This window comes from Macaca mulatta, chromosome 8 (assembly GCF_049350105.2).
Source record: "Macaca mulatta isolate MMU2019108-1 chromosome 8, T2T-MMU8v2.0, whole genome shotgun sequence".
NCBI lineage: Eukaryota > Metazoa > Chordata > Mammalia > Primates > Cercopithecidae > Macaca > Macaca mulatta.
Window position 1 is genome coordinate 108,838,799 of NC_133413.1, and position 24,166 is coordinate 108,862,964.

At 37.5% G+C, this 24,166-nt stretch overlaps 1 protein-coding gene and 1 non-coding gene across 4 annotated transcripts in view; both read right to left on the reverse strand.

Moving 5' to 3' along the window:
• Positions 1–506: 506 nt before the first annotated feature.
• STK3 (serine/threonine kinase 3) overlaps positions 507–24,166 on the reverse strand; it is a 330,283-nt gene continuing 306,623 nt past the window's right edge. Inside the window, exon 12 of one of the 3 annotated variants that reach the window (XM_077942604.1) lies at positions 507–1,888. Coding sequence is in view for 2 of the 3 variants with exons in the window: in XM_077942603.1 (XP_077798729.1) it covers positions 20,194–20,409 (216 nt within the window). In the remaining variant the exon portion in view is untranslated. 3 annotated transcript variants of the gene reach the window in all.
• On the reverse strand, positions 9,409–9,515 carry LOC114680442 (U6 spliceosomal RNA). The gene has a single exon (XR_003732668.1). It is a non-coding gene; the product is annotated as a U6 spliceosomal RNA (small nuclear RNA).

A 24,166-nucleotide genomic window follows, 5' to 3' on the forward strand; every position in this document is an offset into this window, starting at 1 on the left:
ATAAATATCATTTTTAAAAAGGAATGGAAGCTTTCCAGAGACAATACACCTTCTGTGACAGACATTAGTGAACTCATCAGCTTTTCCTGTTTTCTCCCCTCCAGCTATGTGGTGATGCTCCTCTTCCTGACTCCCTCGAAGTTAGGAGTGGCCATGTGACTAATTCTGAATACTGGGTTGTGGCCAACCAGACATGTGTCACTGCTGGCTGGAGCTAGTATGAAACTCTCCAGCTCCCCTTCTCCTGATTGTGGTGACCACAGATATCCCAGATGGTTGAGGCCCTGTCAGCGGGTCCCTGGGTGTGGATGACAGGAGCAGGGTGCCCTGCCAACCTGGGGTGGGCCTGGAGCAAGCGTGAGGAATAACCTGTACTATGTGAAGCCGCTGAAGGGTGAGGGTTGTCAGCACTGCATAATCTAGCCTGTCCTATCTAATATATGTCTCTTGCTTGGAAAATGCAGAGTCCAGGTCATGAGTTTTAACAAAGATACAGAAACGAAATGTGCTGGGTGGCACAGTGAAATTTATTTGTCTTTATGATTTACATACAATAATTAAACACACAAAAGAAAAAACACTGTCAAGATGGCCATATGTAGCTTAGGAAATGACTGGTCCCAATGCAATCATACAAATGTTCATTCGGCGTAAAAATGAATTTCTTTTTAATGGTTTTAATCTTTTTTTTTTTAATTTTTTTTCAGTCCCCAAGGCTTGTACCACTCAGTACAAATGTTTTTGCTACTGGGTTATCATCAGGCACATGATGTTTACCAATTCCCAGGAAATGAATAAAATCAACAGAAACATCCTGTGACAATAGAGCACATTTTCATAGAAATGAAATTGATGAGCTTATTACAGTTTGAATCAGTTCAGCTATTAGATCTACACATAAAACATAAAACAATATTAACAAGTTACATTTGTATTAAGTTTTTTTTAAAAAATATTTATCATACTTTTTTGTGCAAGGATTCCACTGATTTCTTTGGTTTTAAACACGATAGATCTATTTTACCTAAATATATATAGTTCTATTTGTACCAAACATCAAAAATCAAAAAATTAAACAAAATTTCAAAGGGTAAAAATGGAATTATTGCTTCGATATAAAAAAGGCCTAGCCCATTTGAGAACTATTGCCATTATTACTTTCCTACTGGAAAACTATCCTGGAAATCAAGGAATGTACCCCATAGCTCCCTGCAGAAAGTATAATTTGGTTGCACATTATCATCATATTAATATGACCCTATCTTCACCAAAGCTATCCTGATCTTGTCCTTAAAAAACAAAACAAAGCAAAATAGCATAAATAAATAAGTTTACCTAAGGGGATACAATAAATAGACTAGTATACTAGATAGGAATAAAGAATATTGTAACATAAAGCCCTTCAGTGCTGCACAATTAAACAATAGCTTTGGATTTTCAAGGTCTCTAAACGCAGCCTCCGTTTCAAAACACAGTTTTATTGCTGGTATGCAGCTGACAGAACAAGAGAATACACTTCTTTTGTTCTCCTCATCTGAAAGTGAATGCACAGCAGATACAACTGTCAATTCTGCCTTTTGGGAATTTACCTGGGCATGTACCATTGTCAGTTTTTGACCTCTGACTAATTGTAGGGCAAAATCTTAGGATTAAAAATATACAAATATTCCTTCAATTCCTAGTGGTTTCTTGGTCTCCAGAATAGTTAAAAACAGACAGGAAATTAGACTCAAAAGTTTTGCTGCCTTCTTTTTTTTGCATCCATCGCATCCAGAATGGGCTGTCTTTTCGCAGTGTATCTCTGACGAAGTTCTTCTATCTCCCGTTCCATCATAGGGTCCAGTGCTTTTAATCGCATCTGTAGTTCTTCTAAACTTAGATTTTTCAACTAGATATGGAAACAAACAAAGATATCAATATAGTGAAATTATCCACAACACATTAATGTCTAATGAGTTTTAACATAAATATTTCAGCAAATTCTTTACATCATCTTCGAAGTATGGTTCAACAATTAAAACAGGAATTTCTTCCTTGAAGAACCCAGAGGTCATATCTTGCAAGAACCTCAAGTAATCTGCAATGAAACAATCGGATCATCTGCCTTTAGTAAAGGGCAAATGAGAAAAATATGCTGATAGAATTTGTAAAAAGGTACAAAGACAAATCCACCCCCGCCAACAAACAGATTTTCAGAATACGTTCCAGGTATATTCACTCTAACTTCTTACATCTTTGCCAGCTACCGAGTGCTACAATAATAATGAACACTTGCAGAGATCACCCAAGAACATGACAAGACTGAATAAAGGTTAAATTAACCATTCTATCCTCCATTTTACCAAATGCTTAATAAAGAAGATGACTGTGGTAGGGGGTGGGAAGTAAGGCTGAATAGGCCTGGTGGGGCCCCAAAAGTAGGAAGCCATGATCAATTCTGGAGTAGGACAGTTATGTAAGAGTAATCCAGATTTTGTTTCTCCTTCTCCTTCTTCTTCTTTTTTATTTTTTTGAGACAAGATCCCACTATGTTGCCCAGGCTAGCCTCAAGCTTCTGGGCTCAAGAGATCCTCCTCCTTCGACCTCCTCAGTAGCTGGGATGTGCCACTGCACCCAGCTAAGGCTTGGTTTTAAAATGATAAAACTTGCAACTTACTTTTTGTTTTAAAAAGATAACTGTCTTTGGTTATTTTATGAGTCAAGGAAGAAAAATACTCATTACTTATAGTCATCCAAAGTAGCATGTCCCAGCAGATCCTTTTACTCGCCATCCCTGGCCCTATCGTGACTTCTGCTTCCAAAAACCAAATTCACTCTTAGCTGAAAAAGACTCTGAGGATACTGAAAAGAATGAGTCACAGACTCTTTGAAGGAAATTCAAAAAAGGAGTTCCAAAAATATTTTGAGAAATGACAGTATATGGAGAAGAGTATGCAGGCTTCCATGATGATGACTTTGAAGGTGAATGCCACTCACTTCAGTACATAAGAAGTTCTGGTATGTATATTAATAATCAGCCCTGTTACTTTGTAGTCATATGTCATGAAAGAACCTAGCTTTTAATATTATGCTATAAAAGATACATTTATATATAATATGTATTATTATACACTTTCTTCATTGACTTTTAATCCAAGTAGTGATCATGCATCTGTTACATGCTCAGTGCTGTTCAAATTGCTGCGGGGATACAGAATAAGACAAACAGGGAAACTCCAAACTTTGAACTGTACACATCAGTAATGGCCATACTGAAAGGCCAATGTATACCACACAACCACATTTCCCAAGAAAGACACACCCAACTATGTCTACGTAGGATCCAATTCCACTTGTGTGTTCTTCAACATCATCTCTATTTCAGCTCATGTTAATCTTTCCCATTTCTAAATTTCTATGTAACACTCATAATTTAAACAACACAATTTAGTATTTGATTCTAAATCATGTACTATTTTATAATTGATTTTTATGCATGAGTTTCATGTCCCTAGATATTCCAAAACATATTTAGACTTTAGAGACTGTACATACACCAAGAAACTATCCTACTATACTGCAAATAACATGACATAAAGGTAGATAGATAAATACAAATAAGAATACATGACCCAAAGGAGTGGGTTACTCTAAGATTAGAAGAACTAACATATTATATAAAGCAAACAATTATCATTACTTTAATTCTGATTTAAGTTATTCCTGTAAATATCTTATACTACTTTTACTGGGGCAAACTGCCAATAAGTTTATAAATATTGTATTGTAGTAACAGAATGAACTCAGAGAAAGAAGCTACTTAGAAGAAAAATGTTCTTCCTTTAACAGATTTTTATATTTTCAATACGTAAAATTTGTGAAAAACAGGTCTGCGATATTAGAGAACCATTATCTCACATTATTAAGGAATTAGGTGTTCATGTAAGTAAATTAATGAAGTACCTAAATCTTAGTCCTTTAAGTGATAAAACTTTGTCTCAGTATCACATACACACACATATACACACACATGCAAGCACACATGTGCGCACACACATGTATTTACATATGCTCTTTTTTGGTTCTATATGACTTTTAGGATTTTTTTCTAATTTTGTGAAAAATGATGTTGCTATTTTGATAGGAGAAGGACTGAATCTGTAGACTGCTTTGGGCAGTAAAGTCTTTTTCATAATATTGATTCTTCCAATCCATGAGCAGCAGATGTATTTCCATTTGTGTCATGTATGATTTCTTTCAACAGTGTTTGGTAGTTCTCCCTGTAGGGATCTTTTATCTTCTTGGCTAAGTATATTCCTAAATAATTTATTATTATTAATTATTTTACAGCTATTTTAAAAGAGGTTGAGTTCTTGGTTTGATTCTCAGCTTGATCACTGTTTGTGTATAGTAGTGCACTGATTTGTGCACACTGATTTTGTAACCTAAGACTTTACTGATATGGTTTGGCTGTGTCCTCACCCAAATCTCATCATGAATTATAATCCTCATAATCCCCATGTATCTAGGGAGACACCTGGTGGGAGGTGACTGGATCATGGGGGCAGTTTCCCCCACGCTGTTCTGGTGATAGTGAGTGAGTTCTCACAATACCTGATGGTTTTATAAGGGGCCCTTCCTTCTTCACTCTCACTCTGCTCTCCCCTGCCACCACATGAGAAGGTCCAGGCTTGCTTCACATTCACCTTCACCTTCTACCATGATTGTAAATTTCCTGAGGCCTCCCCAGCCACATGGAACTGTGAGTCAATACACCTCTTTCCTTTATAAATTACCCAGTCGTGGGTGTTTCTTTATAGCAGTGTGAAAATGAACACAGTTAACTGGCACTGAGGTAGTGGGGCACTGATATAAAGATACTTGGAAATGTGGAAGTGACTTTGGAACTGGGTAATGGGCAGAGGTTGGAATAGTGTGGAGGGCTCAAAAGAAGGTAAGAAGATGTGGGAAAGTCTGGAACTTCCTAGACACTTGTTGAATGGTTTTGGCCAAAATGCTGTTAGTGATGTGGACAATGAAGCCCTGGCTGAAGTGATCTCAGATGAACATGAGAAGCTCATTGGGAACTGGAGCAAAGGTCACTCTTGCTATGCTTTAGCAAAGGGACTGGTGGCATTTTGCCCCCACCCTAGAGATCTGTGAAACTTTGAACTTGAAAGAGATGATAGGGTATCTGGTGGAATAAATTTCTAAGCAGCAAAGTGTTCAAGATGTGACATGGGTGCTCTTAAGAGCATTCAGTTTTATGGATTCACAAATAGATGGTTTGAAATTGGAACTTACATTTAAAAGGGAAGTAGAGCACAGAAGTTTGGAAAATTTGCAGCCTGATGATGTGATAGAAAAGAAAAACCCATTTTCTGGGGTAGAAATTCAAGCCTGCAGCAGAAATCTGCATAAGTAATGAGGAGCTGAGACAATGGGGAAAATGTCTCCAGGGCATGTCAGAGATCTTGCCAGCAGCCCCTTTCATCACAGGCCTGGAGGCCTAGAAGGAAAAATAGTTTGATGGGCCAGGCCCAGGGGCCCTGCTACTCTGTGCAGCCTTGAGACATGGCACCCTGCATCCCAGCCATTTCAGTTCCAGTCATGGCTAAAAGGGGCCAAGGTACAGCTCGGGCCATGGCTTCAGCTCATGCTTTGGTGGCTTCCAAGTGGTGTTGGGCCTGTGAGTGCAGAGAAGTCAAGAACTGAGGTTTGGGAACCTCTACCTAGACTTCAGAGGATGTAATGGAAATGTCTGGATGTCCAGTCAGAAGTTTGCTGCAGGAGTAGAGCCCTCATGGAGAACCTCTGGTAGGGCAGTGCAGAAGGGAAATGTGGGATTGGAGCCCTCATAAAGAGTCCCTACTGGGGTGCTCCCTAGTGGAGCTGTGAGAAGAGAGCCACTCTCCTCCAGACCACAGAATGGTAGATCCATCCACAGCTTGCACCAGACGCCTGGAAAAGCTGCAGACACTCAACCACAGTTTGTGAAAGCTGCTTAGAGGAGGGCTGTAACCTGTGAAACCACAGGGGTAGTGCTGCCCAAGACCATGGGAGCCCACCTCTTGCATCAGTATGACCCAGATGTGAGACATGAAGTCAAAGGAAATCATTTTGGAACTTTAAAATTTAATGGCTACCCTGCTGGGTTTCAGATTTGCCTGGGGCCTATAGCCCCTTTGTTTTGGCCAATTTCTCCCATTTGGAAAAAAGAGCATTTATCCAATGCCTGTACCCCCATTGTATCTTGGACATAACTAACTTGCTTTTGATTTTACAGGCTCCTAGGTGGAAGGGATTTGCCTTGTCTCAGATTAGACTTTGGACTTGGACTTTCGGGTTAATGCTGGAATGAGTTAACACACTGGGGGACTGTCAAAAAGGCATGATTGTATTTTGAAATGTGAGGACATGAGATTTGGGAGGAACCAGGGACAGAATGATATGGTTTGGCTGTGTCTCCACCCAAATCTCATCTTGAAGTGTAATCTCCATAATCTTGGTTTATAATCCCCATGTGTCTACAGAGAGACCTGGTGGGAGGTGATTGGATCATGGGCACAGTTTCCTCCATGCTGTTCTCATGATAGTGAGTGAGTTCCCACAAGATCTGATGGTTTTACAAGGGGCTCTTTCCCCTTTGCTCTCTGCTCTCTCCTGCCACCATGTGAGAAGGTCCAAGCTTGGTTCACCTTCACCATCTGCCATGATTATAAGTTTCCTGAGGCATCCCCAGCCATGCAGAACTATGAAACAACTTGACTTTTAAAAACATATTGAGACTTGTTTTAAGCCTATCACATGGTTTATCTTGGAGAATGTTTCACGTTGGATGAGAAGAATGTATATTCTGCAATTCTTGGGTAGAATGTTCTGTAAATATTTGTTATGTCCATTTGTTCTGGAGTGCAGTTTAAGTCCTGTCTTCGTTGACTTTCTGCCTCAATGATCTGTCTAGTGCTGCCAGTGGAGTGGTGAATTCCCCCACTACCACTGGGTTGCACCTATCTCTCTTCTTAGATTTAACAGCAATTGTTTTATGAATCTCAGAGCTCAAGAGTGAGGTGCATATTTATTTAGGACAATATCTTCTTGTTGGATTGATCCTTTTATCATTATATAATGTCCTTCTTCATCTTTTTTTTTTACTGTTGTTGCTTTAAATTCTGTTTTATCTGATACAAGAATAGCTACTCCTGCTCACTTTTAGTTTCCATTTGCATAGAATATCTTTTTCCACCCCTTTGAGTCTATACAAATCCTTATGTGTTAGGTAAGTCTCTTAAAGACAACAGATACGTGGTTTGTAACTTTTTATCAATTCTGCCAACCTGTATCTTTCAAGTGGAGCATTTAGATCATTTACATTCAACATTAATATTGAAATGTGAGTTACTGTTCCAGTCATCACGTTGTTTGTTTTCCAGATACTCTGTTTTCTTCATTGTGTTATTGTTTTACAGGCCTTATGAGTTTTATGCTTTCAAGAGGTTCTATTCTGGTGCATTATTGACCTTTTGTTTCATGATTTAGAACCCCTTTTAGCATTTCTTGTAGGGATGCTCTGGTAGTGACAAATTCTCCCAGCATTTGCTTGTCAGAAAAAGAATTTATTTCTCCTTCATTTATGAAACAGTTTTGCTCGATACAAAATTCTTAGTTAACAGTTTTCTGTTTAAGGAGGTTAAAAATAGGACCCCAGTTCCTTCTGTCTTATAAGGTTTGTGCTGAGAAGTCTGCTGTTAGTCTGATAGGTTTTCCTTTACAGGTTACCTAACGCTTTTGTCTCACTGCTCTTGGTGATGTCCTTTTTGCAAAGAATCTCCTAGAAGTTCTTTTTTAATTAAAAAACTTTTTGTGGGTGCATACGTAGGTACATATGGGGTACCTGAAATGTTTTGATACTGACATGCAATGTGAAAGAAGCACATCATTTAGAATGGGGTATCTATCCCCTCAAGCATTTATCCTTTGAATACAATCCAGTAACACTCTTCAAATTATTTTAAAATGTACAATTAGTTATTATTAACTATAGTAACCCTGTTGTGCTATCAAATAGTAGGTCTTATTCATTCTTTCTTTTTTCTTTTCTTTTTTTTTTTTTTTTGACAGAGTCTCACTCTGTCATGCAAACTGGAGTGCAGTGGTATGATCTTGGCTCACTGCAACCTCTGCCTCCTGGGTTCAAGCAATTCTTGTGCCTCAGCCTCCTAAGTAGCTGGGAGTATGGGCATGTGCCACCATATCTGGCTAATTTTTATATTTTTAGTAGAGACGGGGTTTCACCATGTTGCCCAGACTGGTCTCAAACTCCTGACCTCACGTGATCTGCCTGCCTCGGCCTTCTATTTTTTTTTAATACTCATTAACCATCTTTACCTCCCCGTCACTGCCTTCCTTGCCCCACCACCCAGCTACCTTCCTAGCCTCTGGTAACCATTCTTCTACTCTCTATGTCCATGAGTTCAATTGTTTTGAGTTTTAGATCCCACAAATAAATGAGAACATGCAATGTTTGTCTTTCTGTGCCTGGTTTATTTCACTTAACATAGTGATCATCAGTTCCACCTAAGTTGTTGCAAATGACTGGATCTCATTACTGTGACTGAATAGTACTCCAATGTGTATATGTACCACATTTTCTTTATCCATTCATATTCTGATGGACACTTAGGTTGCTTCCAAATTTTAGCTATTATAAATAGTGCTGCAACAAACACAGGATGCGGTTATCTCTTTGATATACTGATTTCTTTTCTTCTGGATACACACCTAGCAGTGGAATTGCTGGATCATATAGTTCCTAGGAGTTCTTTGAGCTTCTTATATTTGAATATCTACATCTCTAGCAAGGCCAGGGAAGTTTTCCTCAACTTTTTCCTCAAAAAGTTCCAAACTTTTTGCTTTCTCTTCTCCCTCAGGAACACCAATGATTCTTAGGTTTGGCCATTTTACATAATCCCATATTTCTTGGAGACTTTGTTCATTTCTTTTCTTTTTTCTTTATTTTTGTTTGATTGGGTTAATTTGAAAGCCTTGTCTTTGAGCTCTGAAATTCTTCCTTCTACTTTGCCTACTGTTAAAACTTTCCACTGCATTTATAATTCTTTAAATTTGTCTTTCGACTCTGGAAGTTCTGATTGGTTTTTCTTTAAAATATCTATATCTCTTTAGAAAAATTTTCATTCACATCCTGAATAGTTTTTCAAACTTCTTTATGTTGTTTTTCACCTTTCTCTTGTATCTCCTTTGGTAGCTTAATAATTCACCTTTGAATTCTTTATAAAAAGGTATTTCAAAGATTTCATCTTGGTTTAGATCAATTACTGGAGAGCTAGTGTGATCTTTTCAGGGGTGTTATAGAACCCTGCTTTGTCATATTGCCAGAATTGTTTTTCTGGTTCATTCTAATTTGGGTAGAAATACATAGAATGCTTCACAAATGTGCATGTGAGCCTTGCACAGGGGCCATGCTAATCTTCACTTTTTCATTCCAATTTTAGTATATGTGCTGCTGAAGTGAGCACTGTCTCAATTTTTTTGAACAGAAAATCTTTATAAAGTGTTCCACAGAATATACTGCCTTCTAAGCAGAGGACATAAGGAGACGGTCTTTCCTTGATAGTGAGTTATCATTACTTTTATTAATAATCTGTGTTACATATTAAATTTCTCACTCCTTATTTGGCTTTTCTGTCAGCTCCTCTTCATGGCCATTGTTGAACATATACCCTTCCTATCTCTACAGCAAGTATGTTCATCTATTGGGAACCAGAAAAGCAATTAAACAACCTCATAAGGCATTACCCCAAATAAGAATAGGTTGTGAGTGAAATCCTGAAGCTGTCTGAGGAAAGATAGAGCATGGCCTTAGTGCTGAAGCTCATTAAACCTGTTTCTAGTTTTGTATTTATTTTAAAAATATCTGATTTCAGTTTTGTGGTTGTATAAGGTTGAGTTTACAGGAAATCTGACTTCTGCATAAGCTACATATATAGCTAGGTCTTCAGGTGGGCTGTCAGAGAACTTCAAAGTACTCATGACATATTTATTGAGATTTTTCTACGGACCAAGCATAGTAGGTTCAGAGATGAGTAAAACACTCTACCTCCCACAATGAGATTGCAATCTAGCTGGCAAGACAGGCCCATGCACAGCTAACTCACTGAAGGATGAGTAAGATGATAAAATGGGAAACAGGATAGAGAAGGAAAACAGCATCAGTAGAAACATATATGGTACACGACCGTCTGGCATCTTTAGCGATATCTAGCAGACTGCTGAGATTAGAGAAGGATTCATGCAGGAAGATGAAAAGAAGATGAGTCAGGAAAAAGAGGGCAAGGCCAGGTTGCTGTGGGCCTTATGTGTGTTGCTGCAAACTTCTGTGACAAGAAAGAAATGCTAAGTCATTTTGAGCATAAATGGTGATGTGATCACATATGAACTTTAGAAAAATATCTCCAGTAGCAGGTGTAGGAAATGGATTGCCATGGGAGAAAAAAATGGAGGCAAGAAGATCCATTAGTAGGTTACCACAACAATCTAGTGAGAAGGTTAGGCTTGGACCAAGACAATGGAAGTGGAGATTAAGAAGAGAAGGATTTGAGATCTTTGAAAGTAGAATTGGTAGGGTTGTTTTTGTTGAGTGACTGATTATAAAGGGTCAGAAAATAGGAAGGGTTAAGGATGATTCTGACTTCAAGCTTCGGTAATGGGGTAGAGATCGATACTATTAACAAGGTATGGCAGTTAATGAAATTAATTTTAGTACTGGTGAGTTTGAGCTATGAACAAGGCACCAAGGTGGAGACATCAGATATGGATTGTAATTCAGGGTTTGGAGGTCAGGAGAGAGATCCAAGCAAAAGATACAGACTTAGGGAAGTATCAGCATTTAGGCTGTAACTGAAACCCTTGATGAGGAGTAGGTTATCCAGGGAAAGAAGGTTTTCTCCCTGATCTTACTATCTTTCAGATAGTGTCCAACAGAAAATAACACTCACACTAAGCACTTGTGGTCAGAGACTCTTCTCATTTTGTTAATAGAACAGTAATATCAATAGGTTTCTAAGTAGCTCTAAATTATGGTGTCACATAGACAAAAAAAAGTGAGGTTGTGTGGCAAAAATTTTCACTTTTTAGATAGTGGGCATGATTTATAGACAAACTCTTGGCTTTGATTAAGCCCTAATAACATGTATTTAACACTTGGTGTTTCTCTAGTTATCAAGCCTCCCACAGGCATGAAAATGCTTTTGGAAGGAAAATGTGACAGAAGCGGACTTTTCAATCTCTCGAAAAACAGTACTGCAACTGCTCAATGCCTTAGTAGTAAAAAGATTCACAAACCAGATAAAGAGACTCAGTGATTTAAATGACCCTGTAATATCATAGCTTTTATCCTTTCATTTTATTTTATTTTATTTTTGCAGTTGCAGGATCTAATAGAGTGAAATAGAGTGAAAACAGAGCTCCCATACAAAGGGAGGGGACCCAAAGGGGGTTGCCATTGCTGGCTTGAATGCCTGGGTTTATATCCCGATCGTTGTCCCTCCTGCTGTGCTCTCAGGCAATAGATGATTGGCTATTTCTTTACCTTCTGTTTTTGCCTAATTAGCATTTTAGTGAGCTCTCTTTACTATCCGATTGGTTGGGTGTGATCTAAGTTGCAAGGCCCATGTTTAAAGGTGGAAGCGGTCACCTTCCCAGCTAGGCTTAGGGATTCTTAGTCGGCCTAGGAAATCCAGCTAGTCCTGTCTCTCAGTGCCCCCTCTCAACAGGAAAACCTAAGTGCTGTTGGGGAGGTTGGCCGACGACCACTCTAACTGCTTCCTGCTGAATTGGGGTGAGTTTTTATCCTTTTAAGTGAATCCAAATTAAAATTTTTTTGAGCTAATAAGGATATTAGAAGAAAAAGTTGAACTTCCTAATATCAGTATATTTTGACAAAAGTTTCCTTCATTAAAATCAGGTTTCCTGAAAATCTTTAAAAAAAGGAAGGAAAATCACCTCAAAATTATGTTTATGGATCAGAGTTTGTGGTAAATCTGTTACCTTTTTTATATATATAGGAAAGAAATGTCACTTGCCATCTTTCTTTCTTTTTTTTTTTTGAGACCGAGTCTCATTCTGTTGCCCAGGCTGGAGTGCAGTGGCCGGATCTCAGCTCACTGCAAGCTCCGCCTTCCGGGTTCACACCATTCTCCTGCCTCAGCCTCCCGAACAGCTGGGACTACAGGCGCCTGCCACCTCGCCCGGCTAGTTTTTTTGTATTTTTTAGTAGAGACAGAGTTTCACCGGGTTAGCCAGGATGGTTTCGATCTCCTGACCTCGTGATCCGCCCACCTCGGCCTCCCAAAGTGCTGGGATTACAGGCTTGAGCCACTGCGCCCAGCCACCATCTTTCTATAATACTTAAAACACAAAGTAGCTGTGTTACCATAGCTATACACTGGTTTACTAGTTCCAAAATCAATTCAGTGTTGGAGTAACAAATCTGATTCATGCTTCTCAGAGTTTATAATGGGGTCAGTCAACTCAGTAAACGTAATAATTGTAAAATATTCATACATTGTAAGTTTTACTGTATATTTACTGAACAAATGTATAAAAAGGAATAACTGATCTGGAAATGGCTTTAGTGTGTTTAAGGCTAGTTCTCTTTAATAAAATTGAGTTTTTAAGTTAATAATAAAATAGAACCTGCACAACTAAGAGTAGTTCTCAAATATTTAAGCCTCAGCACCGTGGGAGGATATTGTAGTTTGACAATCTTTACATGCATTAAGGACACATAGTTGGTTAAATAAATACATTAACTGACATGCAGTAAGAGGAAGAACTGGAACGCAAAGACAGTGGAAGCAGGACCCACAATCTCTGAAAAACACATAAAGAAAAAGATGAATTTCAGAGCGATATTGTTTCATTACCTGAAGCTTTTGTCCTACTCCTAGAAAATTTTGCTTTTCCTGGACAGCTGAAAGGACAAACATCAGGGGGCAAGACATACTAGTAAGGGCAGAGAAAAAAATCCATTTCCATAAAAGGGTTTAAAATGAGATCAGGTAAATTAGATTGTATGGGCCTGAGATAAACATATTTTGAGATCTGGGATTATTAAAAGTCATTATTTGTGACTAAGTCATTTGTTTAACAGAAGCATAAAGTTGAGTTATGAGATAAACGTTCACAGAATCTCACTGCAAAACAGAACCTCAGAGATAACTACTCTAACTTCCTTATTTTGGGTGAGGAAATGAGAGCTAGCTTGCTCCAGTACACTCTTGGTTTATGGCAGAGACAAGATTGACCTCTGAGTCAGTTATACTACATACTACATTGGCACTCAATTGCTATTTAGTATCAAAGTTTGTGGGAGAAAAATCCCAAATTTATCTTTTCAATTTCAATTTCCTCTCTCTCTCTCTCTCTCTCTCTCTCTCTCTCTGTGTGTGTGTGTGTGTGTGTGTGTGTGTGTGTATGTGTATGTGTGTGTGACTGGACCGTCAATGTAACCAATTCTGTGAGACAACAATAAGTGTTATAAAGGGATGCAGTTAGCTCAGGTACAAGACCCTTCTCTTGCCTTGTTCAGAAGGAAACAAGAGCCATAACTCATTTTGACTGATAATCTTGGGGAGGGCGATTTACAACAGTTTCAAAGTATCCATTTCTGACTCACTAGACCTCATTAATTAAAAATGACAATGTTTTGGGCTTCCTTCATTAAAACTTAACAGAGTTTCTTAGGTGATTTTAAAGTAGGAGAGAGAAGAGGAAATAAGGCAGAAGAGTGTGGAAACATGCTAACTCCTTTCTATCAGAAGACATACATACTTTTAAATTCTGCAAGTTCAAAGTAAGTAATTGTCTAATATGAAGTCTCACTGGAAGCTTGGTCATGTTTCAAGTAGCAAAAGTTATTTAGATAGAAGTCAAAAGTTATCAAGTTTGATATTCTTAATCTAGCACTGTTAGAGAGTTCAAAAATGTTAAGTCACCAAAAATGGGGGGGTGTTGCTGGTCGTCGATCTGAGCTGAAAGGAAAACTTTTTTTTTTTTTTTTTTTTTTTAAATATTCAGCTATGAAGGCTACGGTGAATAGAAAACCCTGCATATGACATTTGTATAGAGCAGTATTTTCAAATGAAATAAAGAGCTGAAGCTCAGTAAAAGGTCTATGCCATCTTCCTTAAGCTTAAGATCAGTTAGTAGACTAGGATCTCCCAGTTCTTACAAGATAATTGTTTACACCAAATGAAAGACTTTAAAGAAAAACTGTAAAACTCTTAACACTAATAATTAGATGGATGGACGAATATTGTTTTTAGTTAAATTAAAAAGTCAAAACTACTTTTTAACAGGAGTCAATATTTTGTTTGAAAATTGATATAGTTTGGTACATGAGTGACAGCTTAAATAAGAAACTCATTTTGTTAATATAGCCCTGGATAATTACATTTCATTCAGGAGATGAAAGATCAATATCCAAAACTATCACATTTCTCAGTATCTCTAAAACAAATAAAAACCAAGTAAAAGATATGCAAATTAATAATAACTCAGTTACTAGCTCTTGCATAAAACAGGAGCTCAAATAACTCAGTGATATGAGAAGTTAGGGTGGAAAATAAGATTAAATCAATTCACTGATAATTCTGACATTTCAAAACTTTAATAATTAGAATTATTTCTGAACTCTATAAGAAGTATTGAAAGGCTGCTTATCACTGATCAGAAAGAGTTGTCAGTAAAATTAGAACTTCCTTTAAGTTTACATATCTAGTCTACTATAAAAACCTAAAATATCACAGTCAAGTGATAAAACTTACTTCATAAAATAACTCATCTTAAAATCTCGGGAAAAACACTAAGATTTCTATATAATTTTGTTTTGACAAAAATAGTTCTAATTACATGAGCGATTTTTAAAAGTCATAATCTCAAATAGCAGAATCAAGAGTATGAAGGTTTTGAATATATCACTGTAATAACATTTCAAGACCTAATGATTCTACGAGCTGCTGGAACAATCAGTCTGTCAAAATAAATGAGACACTACTACAATGAAGCAAATGGTCTTACATGTTAATGTTAACACATTTAGTTAAACAGTCAATCAAGAGAATCCTAAGGTTTGCTGTGTTTACTGGGAAAACAAACTCTTCCTAGCAACTGTTTAAATAAATCTTGCAGATACTACAGACCATATTAGTGGCCTATGATTAAAAAAATATGGGTTGCTAATACTGTATCCTGACTCATCTATTTTCCCATCTGCTAGCAATTCTAACAATATGAACTATCAACAGAATGGCTAACAACAATAATTTTCTATGGCAATTTTGATGCAGAATTGCCTATAGCATTTTTGAGATTTACCAGTGCATGTCTCAGACTGTTTTGAGTTGTTTGTGGCCTGGAGCAATGTACTCTTTTTTCCCTTAATATTCCATTTTACTGAAATTTTTACTGTGTTGAACAGAATCTTGTTTGGTTTTAGAAAACACTGTTGATGGAGGCTGCCACACATTTTACTAACAATGAGAACAGGAAACACAACAGAGTACTAGTAAAAATCCAGTCAAGTCCACTGATTGGCTTAAATATACATAAACAGGCAAGGGGCCTTTTGCCCATAAGCCTGAGCCACAGGGATAACAGGTAGTACTTAAAGCTTAAAAAAAAGAAAAGAGAACATTAATATATTAAGGCTTTTTCCTAATTTAATTCCTGGCACTGAGAAGCATACAAAAAAGGAGCATTCTAGTCAATCCAAACTACTATGAAGCCTGTTTAAAGAAAACCGTATATATACATTTAAAATATGCACTTACAAAAATAAGATAGTGATAATTTCAGGCACTTGACACTTACACTGTAGAAGAAAAGCTGAATTCCTCACTGCAAAAATGTGATCTTAAAAGCTGCATTAACATCAAATCTATTGGCAGACTCCCCTTCCCCAAACAGACATTATTTATCCTGTTCTGAGCTGAGTGGCCCAGGTCTTCAGCTGACTGAATAACTAAAAATATTCTGGGATTACAACTGGAAACTACCATGAATCGTTCTGTTTTGACTGTTTAACTTCAGAGCACCTAGAAGAAACTCAGGATTGTAGATTTTCATTCACAAAGAAAAGGGAGAATATGGTTTCTTGTGAATATCAATGAAGGAGTAGAAGAAAGTGCCAATTATTGTTTACAATGTGCTTGAACACTATCCTAAGGTCCTGTACACTAAGTCATTGAAGTCTAGCAATCACCTTAAGGGGCAGATGTTACCAACCCTGTTTGACAGGTGAGGATGCTCACAGAGATCAAATGACCCACCCTAGATCTCTCAGCAGAGGTGCTTATGTAGGCACTCAAAGGCAACATCTAACCCACATAAATTTGAACTGGAGTCTACTGATAGCTATTTCATGGGTCTCCCAAGAACTACAAAAGCACTTCAAAATCCAATGATCATGTGAAACAGTTTTTTAACAAATTGTTTATAGATTAAAAATAGAAAAAAATTACTTAAAAATCTCACCTTTCCTGTCAGATTACACCTGGTGAAGCATTTTACTAATAAGCTATTCATGTATTTTAGCCATCACTGGCCATATGAAGTAAGTGCATATGTGTTAATTAAGCATTTTTCTATTTAACCAGCTCTTTAGCCAAAGAAACACATTTCTACATAGCCCTTTGGGAGAGATTTCATAATGTTATCAATAAAAAGAGAGATACCCTGACAAAACCAATAAAACATGTCTCCTTCACATTCCAGTGAGACTTTGCCTATGTCTGTTCAGACTGTTCCACAGTTGAATTGGTGCTGTGTTTACCTTGAATCTAGTGCAGGAGTTACAAACTGATGAGCATTACCATAATCATCTTGTCCTGGAGAAATCTTGGCCACCCGTTTAAAAAAGGAACGATGAAATTTTCATTGCATTCCTCAATGGCAGCTGACCACCCATTCCTTTTATGCATTTTCAGTTTCTACTAAGTAGCTTTGCTTATTAAAAATATCAGGAAAAGCTTAATTTGGGCACACTTCTGCTACATTGTCAGTGGCTCTAAAATTCTAGGCCCAGGATAACAAAATCTAAGTAACTCAAAACCAACCAGTAATTAAATCTTTCTGGACCTATTAAAGGCAGATGAAAAATTGTATTAGTTTTGACTGATTTCTTATCTCAGCGATTCTGATTAGCACTTTGAACAGTTTAAAACACCAATGAAGCCATAAATAAGAGGTTAACAAATTAAGTGATTAATGTTCTCTTTATACTTCAATTTAAGAAAAACATTATATGACAAACATTTGTTATGGAAGATCACAAACATTACAAAAACAACAATGGTTAAAGTATATCTGTAACTAGCTTACTGGGTAGTCAAATCTCTGTGGAGCAATAATACAAACTTAAAATAATTTAATTTTTCTAAAATTACACTCTTTTGGCTATGCAAAGCCAAATTTCCTTGATATATCCCACAGTAAATCTTGGGATGATTTCACTGATTTCTGGTCACTTTTACTTATTAAAAGTCCAGACCACTTATAAACTTCAATCTCCTATTAAGTACAAATTTTGCCCCTTCCCTTAGCATGAGTTTGCAACAATTTACAGTGGGGAAGGATGATGTCTATATCTAGAACCTTCTCGCCATCTGTTTCTAAGGTCTAGTTCCTCCAGTGCTGGGAGCAGGAAGGAGACAGGATGTTATTATGTAAATGGTGACTTGTCAGTGGGGTGTGTTTCCCTGGTCTTGCTCTGGTTTGACTGATTACTAGTGGTTTGTGCACAGAAAGCTGTGCGTGTATTTCCTGATGTTGTGGTTAGTATTATCCTACTGCTCCTTTTATAGAGGGGCTGCCTAACATCTTTTCTGAGTTAGATATTGTCTTCTCTGACCTGAAAGCCACCTGGGCAGCATTATGACTTCTGACCTCCTCTTTTGGAGTAAAGAGATCAAAGAAGTTCTCTACACTCTCCAGGGACTAGTGGGGCCCGAGGAAGGTAAGGGGTTATCTAATCTCTTGCTAACTCACTACTCCAGTGGTCCTTAGTTATCCCACAGGCCTTGGCTCTACCTACAGAAGTCTCCTGCCTACAAAAATCTTTGGGAGAGAAGCAGATATCAGTGTCTATGCTAATATACCTTCCAAACGTCCAGGAACTAAAGGCTCTGCCTTTACTGGCACACCAGTGAGTCTACAGATTCAGCTAGCTCAGTAAGCACCTTGCTGGGGTACCGGTAATGGTATCCCGTTCCTGCAGGCACCACCATTCTCTGTGAATGGATCTCTGGAAGGCTCCTTATTTGACTTTAGGTAAGGAGAGAGCTATTTTCTTCTCCTCCCACTAGGTTATAAATTCCATTTGGACAGGGCCTTTGTTTAGTAAACAGCTACATCTCTAGTGCCTAGAACACTGCTTGGAACATAGTAGGTGCTTAATCAATATTTATTGAATGAATGAAAAATGGTGGGTCTCTTAGTAATCCCCGGAGGGAGGTGGCTGGTTTCAGTTGTTGGTGGCATGCTTTAGAATATCGGGTACTTACCACTTGCTATTATCAGCTGTGGATTCTACTAACAATTTTGTGGTAACAGAAAGTCCCTTTCAATGTCATAGTATACATCTATTAACTATTTTAAAAACGGTGAAACCCCGTCTCTACTAAAAAATACAAAAAAACTAGCCGGGCGAGGTAGCGGGCACCTATAGTCCCAGCTACTCGGGAGGCTGAGGCAGGAGAATGGCGTAAACCTGGGAGGCGGAGCTTACAGTGAGCTTGAGATCCGGCCACTGCACTCCAGCCTGGGTGACAGAGCGAGGCTCCATCTCAAAACAAAAAAACAAAAAAACAAAAAAACGCGCGCGCGCGTGTGTGTGTGGCATCAAGTTGGTAAATTTGCAGTTGAAGTAAAGCAAAAAGAATATCTGGGAATATCAGGGTATTTTTCAGCATGTTTAATTAATATTAGTATAGAATAGTTTCATGTTCCACTACATGTTTATTCTGCATGTCTGATGATACATTTATTTCATAATAAGGGGCTCATCCTTTTCTTAGAAAAATGGCTTCTGTCAAAAAATTCTCCAAAACGATCATAAATACCATAGTTGACTCTTTGAGGAAACATGCATGGAATGAAGTGTGCTGGAAGGGCATCATTTTTACTAATGTCACAATTTACTGCTTCACCGACATCACGATACTTTGACAATTTAAATTACACTATCTTCATATCATAAAAATGTAAATATTTGTTTCTTGAAAATCTATAAAGTAGTTTTGAAATAAAAGAGGTTAGCTAAAACCCACAAATCATGCAATTCAGATTGTAATAGATAATTTTTAATAGTGAAGCAACACCTAGAAATAAACAAGAGTCTAATATTTTACTTCTGAAGCATCTAAATCCACAGTTCATTTAAAACAGTTCAGAATAAGAATCGTGGTCTGTTAACTATTTTTAAAACAATAAAACTCAAAATATGGCAAAATGTTTCTAAAACACTTAAAAAGCAAAAATAAATTCGATCATAGTTCTGCATTCTCACTTGCCACATGAGCCTTGGAAGATAAAATTTACCAAAAAGGAAACATTTTAGCACTCTCAATTTTAGAATGGCATGGTTTGCGCCTGAAACAGTACTTAATTTTCCCAGCTACTGACAGACAAATGTACAAATTCAACTAAAACACCCATGAAGAGATTCAGATATTTGTAAGGACACAAGAAAAAAGGATAGGAGGCTCTCATGAACATGTTTAAAAAGCAAAATTGATGTCTACCTTAATAACAAATAAGCTGTCTTGTGCAAACTTAAAAGCAAAACAGTCACCTGAATGAAACTGAGATTCTATTGTCTTTTCATTTTTGTTTTAAAATATGTTCACAAATGCTACGAATTTAAGGTAGAAGAAGGTAGAGAATGAGAATACATGAACATAAGTCTAGCTAATTATTAACTTATATGTGTCTAACGGGGGAAGAACCAACTTTCAAATGTAAATGTTTCAAATCTTCAACTTTCTGAATTGGGGAGAGGACAGCAGTGTTCGTGGGTTATGTCATCATCTTAGACTGGGCAACTAATATGCAGAAAGCATAGAAACTAAAGATGAGGGCCAGGCATGGTGGCCAACGCCTGTAATCCCAGCACTTTGGGAGGCCGAGGTGGGAGGATCACGAGGTCAAGAGATCGAGACCATTCTGGACAACATGGTGAAACCCTATCTCTACTAAAAATACAAAAATTAGCTGGGTGTGGTGGCATGCGCCTGTAGTCCCAGCTACTCGGGAGGCTGAGGCAGGAGAATCACTTGAACCCGGGAGGTGGGGGTTGCACTGGGCTAGGATCATGCCACTGCACTCCAGTCTGGCGACAGAGCGAGACTCCATCTTAAAAAAAAAAAGAAAGAAAAAAAGAAAGATGAGAAAGTAATATGCCACCGTTACTTCCAAATGGCTGAGTAAACATTGATTACAAACTAAAATTTTCAAACTCAGATGATTATAATGCACGAATGGTCCAAAAAGGCTTTTTTTTTGGGGGGGTGTCTAAGAATGGCACCAAATTAGATTTTTAAAAACTGTTTTTGGGTATCAACTAATTTAATAGAGAACATGGCATCAAAATGTTATCTCTAATAACACCTTGCAAAATGAGTGTGTTCCCAAACGTTCCTGTAAGTCTTCAGTGCTGGGGCTGGACCAAGCTGCACCTCACACAAAGGCAGCAAGGCTTTGGTTTTATCCTCCCTTGAGCCAGACACCTGCCTTCTGAGTTGCCTCACTACTCATGTGGACATGGAAGCAGAGGCAGAGAACTGAGGTTGGAGGACAGCACGAAGAATGGCTGATCTTACTTTACATCTACCAGGAAGCTGGGAGACTGTGGTCACGAGTGGAAATTTGAGGATCAGAATTTCAGCTCTGGTTTGAATAATACACATTAATATGGAGTAGTTTTGCTAGTAAATCTTCACATTTTTATTTTACAAGATGAAATTTCAGCTCAGTCTTAAAAAGTACATTTTAATAAGGATAAAAGGAAAATGCATCTTTAATTACTGACCAAATGAAAGACATACTGTTGGTTTACCTCCTGTGGAAAAAGTAGTAACACAGCTACGTGACTGCTGAATTCAATGTGCTCTTGAGGAACTTTCATAAAATATTAGTAAGTGACTGACATACCCTGTTATTCAAGGAAGAGCTTATCTACTGGATAATTATTCTGAAACTGGTTTATATTCACATACAATAAATGTAACTCTCAATCTGAAAAAAATGACCCAGCAGACCTAGTGCTGAGCTGCCAGTACCTGGTACTAAGAGATCTAGAATTCTCCAAAGCTTTCTTAGACAAGAACACTGTAACTTTCCTTTTCCTTATTAGAGTCAGAGTAGCAGTGCATTACCAGAAATGATCAACTAATTTTGAAAAATACCACATGAAAAGAAATTACCTTCAAACTGACAAAAACATTGCAAGCTCGTTCACACAACACTGCCCATTTCTGGATACCCACGATTTACCTAAGTTCTTCTAGCCTATTTTCAGTTAGCAATATCCATTTGAATGAACCTCTTCCTGCTATAGTTCTCTTAACTACAGTGCATGATCTTGTGACTCTGTCAGGTCCACCCTAGTCCTGCCACTGCCAACCCACAGATCTCTTCTAATCACTCCCAGTTGTGAGAGACAGGCATAGTCCTAATCAGTTTCTCCTCACAGGCATGTTCACTGCCTCATCTCACCAGTACTCAGTACAAGGCCTTTTAAGTAGGCCACCCTCACTCTCACAGTTGTTTCTATAGTCAGAATAGCCAGCTCTGCTGGACCATGTTGTCAAAAGAAGGGAGAGATAACTCTTAAATATTGAGGAAGTTGAAGATTCTGTTAGCTATCTTCTAATTTTTCAATAACCAGAAACTGTCTTTCATTGGTCTTTAGTGAGTGTCGTCCTTAATTATATCAACTAATTTTAAAGATGACATTTTTCCTAGACAATTTTGCTAGGGTGACAGCATAAGCTTCCCCAACCCTTGGTAAATCTCTGCTCTAAGTATAAAAAACAAGACACTGCTTACTGACTCTTAAGAGGTATGGGTTTTTAATCTTGCAGGGTGAGCAAGTGTTGAATATTTGGTAACAATTTTGTAAACTCTTTTACATCCCACTTAGAAATTAACTGATAGAATACCTGAGGGATAGCAGTAAAAGTGGAATCAGTAGAACAGAATAAAACTAAATGATCTAAATCAACTGCAGTGTAACTGAAACCTTCTGAATAGGCAGGTGGCTTCTGAAAAGGGTAGGGATAAATGAAGTTACAGCTTGACTGGCTCAGAGAGTTTACAGGTTCGTAGAGGATGAGTGGCTTACAGCTCGATCACTGGCTCCTAAAATGTCAGGAAATTGGGCCACTATCAGATCAATAGTATCTGAAACTGAGAAACATGAAGCCATTGAGCTCTACAGATATGAATAGTGGCATCCACTGAACCCCTCTCACAAGGGCAAGATTTCAACCTCTAAGCGAGGGCTAGGTCGCTAGCTATACAGTACCCTCTGGCGGCCAGATTTGGCACTGCAGATTTTCTGCCTTTCAAGAAAAGAGGCCTGGTTTTTTTTTGTTTGTTTGTTTTTAATGCACAGACTTACCATCGGGTTATGCCTTGATAAAGCCATCATAAAGTAAAAATATCATTAAGTCTAAAATGCATTTAGTACAGCTAACCTACCAAACATCATAGCTTAACCTAGCCTAAACATGCTCAGAACAATTAACATTAGCCTTCAGTTGGGCAAAATCATCTAACACAAAGCCTATTTTATAATAAAGTGCTGAATATCTCATGTAATTTATTGAATACTGTACTGAAAGTGAAAAAGAATGGCTATATGATTACTCCAAGTACCGTTTCTACTGAATGTGTAACACTTTCATATCACCAAAAAACTTTAAGTGGAACCATCATATGCCAGGGACTGTCTGTAATTCAAAATCTTTCCAGACAAGGAAGGAATCACCAATAGCACTGCTGGGCTATGGGTAGGTGGGCAACTACCTACTAGGTGTAAATCTGTCACCCAAAAAAGTAAGTTATTATAGTGGCTTTAAGGGAGAAAATGTTCCTGTGAATGTGTTTAAAATCGCATGGGTGTAGCTACTTAAATGAAGAAATCTGGTGAGTACTTAGCTATTTAAAATTTCATTCTTTGCAGGCACTTACTTTACAAGAAGTGTTCTTATATATAGAGATTCAAATTGCTATAAATATGTACATAATAGCTAACATGCACTCAGTGCTTACCACTGGCAGACGCTATGCTGTTATTTAATAGGCAATAATCCTACGAATTAGTATTATTAGTATCATGATTTTTCAGAGTTTACGTTTTCAGAGGCACTAAGAGTTGGAACTTCAAGACATTTAGCTAATAAAAAAGTGTGGCCAGGATTTGAATCCAAGGGAACCGAATTTCGGAGCCGGCACTCTTAAACACTATACAATGCAGTTAAATATATGTAGTTTACCGGCCATAATACATTTTTCCAAAAAAGAGATGGTTTCTTAAAAAATTTAAGTTAGATTCAGATTAGTATAGAGACTTGCAGGTCAATGATGCTTAAAAACTAAACTAAAACCCTATGCCAGTTGAGTGTTCATTTCCTAGAATGTTTACTCACATACACCTCATGGTGGAGAGGGGAGTTTACAATTGGCCACAGAGCCTGAGACCTAATATTTTTCAAATCATAATATATTTTACAGTACTTTACAATTTACAAAGCATGTTTACATACATTGTATCACATGAACCTCAAAATAATGCTGTGAAATGGGGCAGATAATTCTGTAATAGGCATTATTCTTAACTTTACAGATGATTAATGAGGCTTAGAATGGTAAGTCATTTCCTTAAATAACACAATTCTCTCAAAATCTAAGATGTTCCAAATGACTGAATGCATTATGAATTGCCCTATCATAGGCTTTATCATCTGTCACATAAAATTAAAAAAAAAAGATTTCTCACAATAAACCAAAATAAAATTTTACTTCATTTTATTTCTGCTTTATCTACAATAAATATTATAATTCAACAGTAATTACTATTGTTGAACTAGTAAAACCCACATAACAA